General features: G+C 26.2%; 1 protein-coding gene across 1 annotated transcript; it reads right to left on the bottom strand.

The window, feature by feature from the left end:
- Positions 1-296: 296 nt before the first annotated feature.
- On the bottom strand, positions 297-5635 carry LOC111614319 (mono [ADP-ribose] polymerase PARP16-like). The gene is made up of 5 exons (XM_023355687.1): positions 5499-5635; positions 2754-2954; positions 1744-1909; positions 737-878; positions 297-649 (listed from the first exon to the last, which is right to left on the bottom strand). Exons 1-5 carry the CDS (start codon positions 5577-5579, stop codon positions 520-522), a joined length of 720 nt encoding a protein of 239 aa, XP_023211455.1. The 5' UTR covers positions 5580-5635; the 3' UTR covers positions 297-519.
- Between the last annotated feature and the right edge of the window lie 357 nt (positions 5636-5992).

Below are 5992 nucleotides of genomic sequence, written 5' to 3'. Positions count from 1 at the left end.
GTGTTGAATTTTCGTCGATGTTAAGCCTAACAAAGACTATTGTATCGTTAAAAATTATTTTTTTATTTTGTACAAACAAAATAAATATATTGAAAAATATAAAAACAATAAAAAATTATACTTCAGAAGTTAATTTAGTATCAAAAACATAAAATATTTGAGTAGCCCAAGACATAGCCAAAGATTGCAGCGTCACAGCACTGGCGAAAATTTAAATTTGCCAACTGGAATTCTTTCGGATAATTGACGCTCTACTGTAATTCCTTAATTTTATATAAAAAAAAAAATTATAAAAATGTAATACTGATTTTTATTGTGACTTTTAATAGCTAATTTTTAACAAACATTTATATAATCGGCAAAGCAATTTTTGTAAAAATTGCAGCAAAAATAATTAAATATTCTTACACATTTTTCTTATTTTTTTAAATCTATATAAAAATTATTTATATATAATTCAATAATAAAAATATATTCAAGAGGCACAATTGGAAGACTGCATATTATATTTATAAGCTATTAAAAATGTTTCCATAAAAATTGCTGCAATGCTCTGGATGATGACAGACTAATTCCTATTAAAATAACAACATAACTTAGCATCAGAATAGTGAAACGATACTTCCACCACCATTTAGGAACTCTAATCCTAAATAATAATATAAACAAAACAATATGAATTTAAATTAACTATATATTTACTAAAAAAATGATATTTAAATGAAAAAAGTCTTGCCTGTTTTCACTCCTAGAACTGTTACTATATACAAGAAGATAACGTATGCGTACCAGGTCATTATTCTGTACAAGATAATATTTATCAGGAATGTCACCTGCTAGACTATCTGGTGAAGATTGTTGACAATTTCCATATGTTCCTAAAATTAAAAGTAATTGCAAAAATTTTATTATAATTGTAAAATAAATTCATTCTTTATTTAAATTTTTTAACATTTTTTATTACTAGCTGATGTACCAAGTGATGCTCAAGTTACCTTAAGAAAACATCAAATAACTTTGGGTTCAAAAACTACATGTGCTTTTGTTACTTGATGACTATACTGTACATTGGACATTTGTTTTTGTTTTGGGGGTCAACAAATTTCATTGCTTTTCTTTTGATCCATTTTTAATAAAACAAATTTTGTTTTATTTATGTATTTTTGTATAGAATTGTTCCATCATATTATTGCAGAAATAATTGCAGAGGTTTAAAAAATTTCTCAAACAACAAAGAAAATAATTCTTAGTAGATCAATCTGTAACAAAGCAATTTAAAGTGATATATTTTGAAAGCCAATAATTATACTTTAAAGAAACAGTAAAAGTTTGTGAGAAATAATATGATTTTTTAAACCATTTTTCAAACTAACAAGGATTTCCTCTAACTCACCAAAACTTGTCTATAAAATAACAATCATATTAATGATTTAAATACTAAACATTAATACTTAATATAAATCTTTTATTAAATGAAAAAATAAATTTGTGAAAAACTAAATATATAGTTTATATAACATATAAACTAAAATTTTTATTAAACCTAAAAAAATCCCACTTCTTTCTAAGCATTTCTGTGAAAACTGCATCATCTTACTGTAAATAGTTTGTGAGTTATTAATTTTTAAAAATTTCTGTGACTTTTGAATCACCCAGTACTTATTTTTTTCTATTAAAATTACTTATTTAGTATTATTCAATAATAAATTACAATTTTTAATGTAAATATATATATTTACCAACCTTTACCCTTGCATTTAACATCTGGATGATCAATTATTTCACAAAGTGCTACACAACTTAACTGTGATCCAAATATACTATGTCTCCAACTATTACCCATTGGACTGTAAATGAGAGAAACACTAAGTTCACTGGATAAATAAGTTCCCTTTCCATATAATCCATTCTGTCCAATAAAAATATTAAATTTTACACAAAACAACATACATATTTTATTGAAAAACAATTGTTTACATCTTATATATATTATTTATATTAACACTAAAACCTATAATTCAGCTGTTTTTTATAAAAAAGTGCAAATGTTTTTGCCCATGTTGAACGGGCATCATCAGGCAAACTGATCCCAACTGCTGAAACAATAGGATTGTTGAACACAAGTGCAGAGGGGAGCTGACATAAGACAAGAGAAGGGAAGGATAGTAAAATTTATAGTTAAAAAAAAAAAAAGACCTCCATGCTGTGGGAAAGGAGTTAACATCACGAAAATTAATAGCAGTGTTATTGTGGGTGGTCTTATATATATTGTTATATTTAAACATTTGCACTTTTTATAAAAAAGCAACTGGATTATAGGTTTCAGTGTTATTAATTCAAATATAACCAGTTTTAAGTGGCAGTATTTTATACTATTTATATATATAAATTCCTCCACTAACCTGATTACTTTAATAAAAACTAGACAATCTGCTGAATTATTGGCTATAATAAAATAATAATAATAATAACTTAATTAACTTAGTCTTATTATAGCCTGATAATTCAGATCATCTGGTTTTATCTTATAGGAATAAATTAAATAAAACATACTTAAGAAGAAATAACAGTTTACATTTTATTAAGTGATATTTGCTTAATTCATTAACATAATGAAAAATAAATTTTATATAAAAATAAAAGTTCTATTTCATGTTCTTGTAAATTAATAAACATAACAGTAGATTTCCTGCAAGAATTTCAATTTCTAAGTAGCAAAAATAATAAATCTTAAAACATCAAAATTAACTCACTTTATTCAAATGAGCAATTAAACCATTATTCAAAATAGAATGAAAATTTTGTAAGCTAGAACCATGAAATGCAAAAAATGTCTTTTTTCCTATACAGTTTTGCTGAAACTGTTGAGCTCCAAGCTTGCAATTAACTTTAAATATATGACTTGGGGAAGGAGTTAATGATGACTGACCAGTTATTTTCTGAATAGTTTCAAACTATAAAAAAATAAATTAAAAATGTAATTAGATATTTTCAATTCTTTTGTAAAGAATTTTTTTCAACATTAAATACAAATTATTATTATTATTATTATTATTATTATTAACCACTTAATGGTTACACACATTATTAGAAGATTAACTGTAACTATCAAAAATAATAATAACAGAAATCCATCAATTTTATGCCAAGCCAGAACATTGAAAGTATTTTATTTTTTTTAAATGTTACTGAAGTGAAACTCAAAAATTATTATATTGATAAATTTAATGGTTAATTACATAATCATTAAAATTTAAAGCTTGTTCTAAGGAAAATTGATTTGAATATGACTACCACAGAAACACGTTTCATCAATAAAAAAAGCAGTTCACATAAGTCTACAGATGTACAGATGTAGAATATTACATTAATCATATGGCAGCAATCAGAACTATCATATCAGAATTAACCAGTCACTTAAACAAGAACAAACATATGTGGATTACAGCCATTAAAAATTACAACTGAAATGAAAACACTGTAAATTCCTATAATATAATCCTAGTAAGATTTTGACACTGATTAGCCCACAGATTTATATACAAAACAACATATCTTTTATGTAAAAAATAATAGTTGTGCCTCAGATTATAGATCAAGAAGGAGAGTAATTAAATGGCAAACTGAAATATTCAACCATTACAACCATCTGAATAATAGCTATTTGTATAAGCAAAAATTTCCAATCTTTTTGAACTTCAAATTCTGAAATGTTACTGTAATATAATATATTACTTCAAATATGAGCATTAGTAGGAGTTTAAAATTGGAAAAAATAAGTAACAATTTTATTTACTTAAATAGGTACTAATATAAATATAATAAGCTACCTAATTTAATGAAAATCTTCAGATATACTTTCAATATTTTCACTTTCAGAATTTGAATTCTCATCTTCACTATTCCAGAGCACATCATCTTCAGTGCCATTTAAATCATTAGTAATGCAACATTTTAAAAAAGATTTTTTGATAATTTCTTTAGGGATATCTTTTCAAGACTGCAAAACCCACTGAACTATTGTAGAAGATGATGCTTGTTTTATTTTACCAGTTGGTGTCAAAGAATGATCTTCTCAATTTAATTAATCATGCTTCATAATGGGTTCTCATTCTATCTTTAATGGGTTTGATAACAGACAAATCAAGTTGACTAATCATACCTGCTGATAATATTACCAGATCACAGTTTTTTGTTTTTACTTTAAGTTTAATGTCACTAGTTAAATGTCCCTGAAATACATCCATTACTAGCATGCTTTGTATTTTAAAAGAGCACCAGGTCTCTTCTCCCAAACATTTTCTAACCAATCTTTCATCAATTCTGTTGTCATCCATGCATTCTTTTGTATTCAAATTATAATGCCCTTAGGAAAATTCTCCTTGGATAGTTTTTCTGTTATGTTATTTTAAGGTGACAATTTGTTTCCATTGGCAGTTATAGACAGCATTACAGTAATTTGTGACTTTTTGTATCCAGTACTTAAATTTTAATTTGTTTTTCTCTTTTACTGTATAATTTCTTGTTACTGTACTTCATCAAGATTGTAAAAACACTGAAAATCTAAGATAACAAATTCAAAGTGTACTAATATTGTAAGTATCTCTGCATAGCTACTTTTACTAAAACTGTTTTTTTGTTTATGTCAATAACAGGTTGACACGAAACTTTTTGCATAATAATTGTATAAATTTGCTAACCTGTTAACTGTTCTGATATTTTAAACTTCTAAATTATGTACAACCCCCTGCAACAGGGATAATTTCCTTTTTTGAAAATAAAGACTGATTGATTGGTAATATTTGCTTTGAATTTAAGCCGCAAACCTAATTTTGTCTTAAACACAGTCGATCCCCCTATAACACGGTAGATACATTCCTGTTTTTATGAATTCAGCTTCTAGGAGTCCAGCCAACCACAGCCCGGCACATATGTAGTTTATGGACTATGGCTGTTTGAAAGGTTTTCTTCCATAAAATTAATCGATTCTAGACTAATTCGACTCAACATTTCCAAAATACGTATAATTTTTTGGGAATAATCCATATAAACTATGCTATAAACAAAAAAATTGTAGGATTACTTACCGAGTGTGACCACTGTCATTGAATGGCGCTCGCGTGCTTCCTGATAAATTATTTTTTTTGCGAAAAATTTGCTGAAGTTTAGAGACATCATTAATATAAATATAATTTTTATGGATGTTAAATAATAAATGGTTTTTGGTAGGTCCGCTGCTCGTTTAAACTCAACGGTTTGTGCAATCCTGTTGCGACACAAGCCGGCAATGACGTTTTACCAAATTATAGGAGTTTTTTAGCATGTTTGTACGAATACTGTCACAATGTTTTCGCCATGATATAGGAATCTGAACTATAGGAACCCGTGTTATAGGGGGGTCGACTGTATTGGAATAAAAAGTGCAGCTTAAATTTGAAGTAATAAGGTAATTTAAAAAAAACATTCTGGAAAATTTAAATAATAATAACAACAAATACCTCTTGCTTTGGCATCGACTGCAAAATGACTGAGTCAGATAACAACACCCAATGCAATAATTTAACTGAGGCTGCAGACATATCTTTTAAACAGAAATCATCTTTAAGAAATAACTGGAATGGAATTACATCCTCAATTGTCATTTAAATATATGACTTGGGGAAGGAGTTAATGATGACTGACCAGTTATTTTCTGAATAGTTTCAAACTATAAAAAAATAAATTAAAAATGTAATTAGATATTTTCAATTCTTTTGTAAAGAATTTTTTTCAACATTAAATACAAATTATTATTATTATTATTATTATTATTATTAACCACTTAATGGTTACACACATTATTAGAAGATTAACTGTAACTATCAAAAATAATAATAAAAGAAATCCATCAATTTTATGCCAAGCCAGAACATTGAAAGTATTTTATTTTTTTTAAATGTTACTGAAGTGAAACTCAAAAATTATTATATTGATAAATTTAATGGTTAATTAC

Source organism: Centruroides sculpturatus, unplaced genomic scaffold, assembly GCF_000671375.1.
Source record: "Centruroides sculpturatus isolate CEXI.00-Female unplaced genomic scaffold, Cexi_2.0 scaffold2058, whole genome shotgun sequence".
Classification (NCBI taxonomy): Eukaryota; Metazoa; Arthropoda; class Arachnida; order Scorpiones; family Buthidae; genus Centruroides; species Centruroides sculpturatus.
This window is presented reverse-complemented; position numbering and strand designations above follow the sequence as displayed.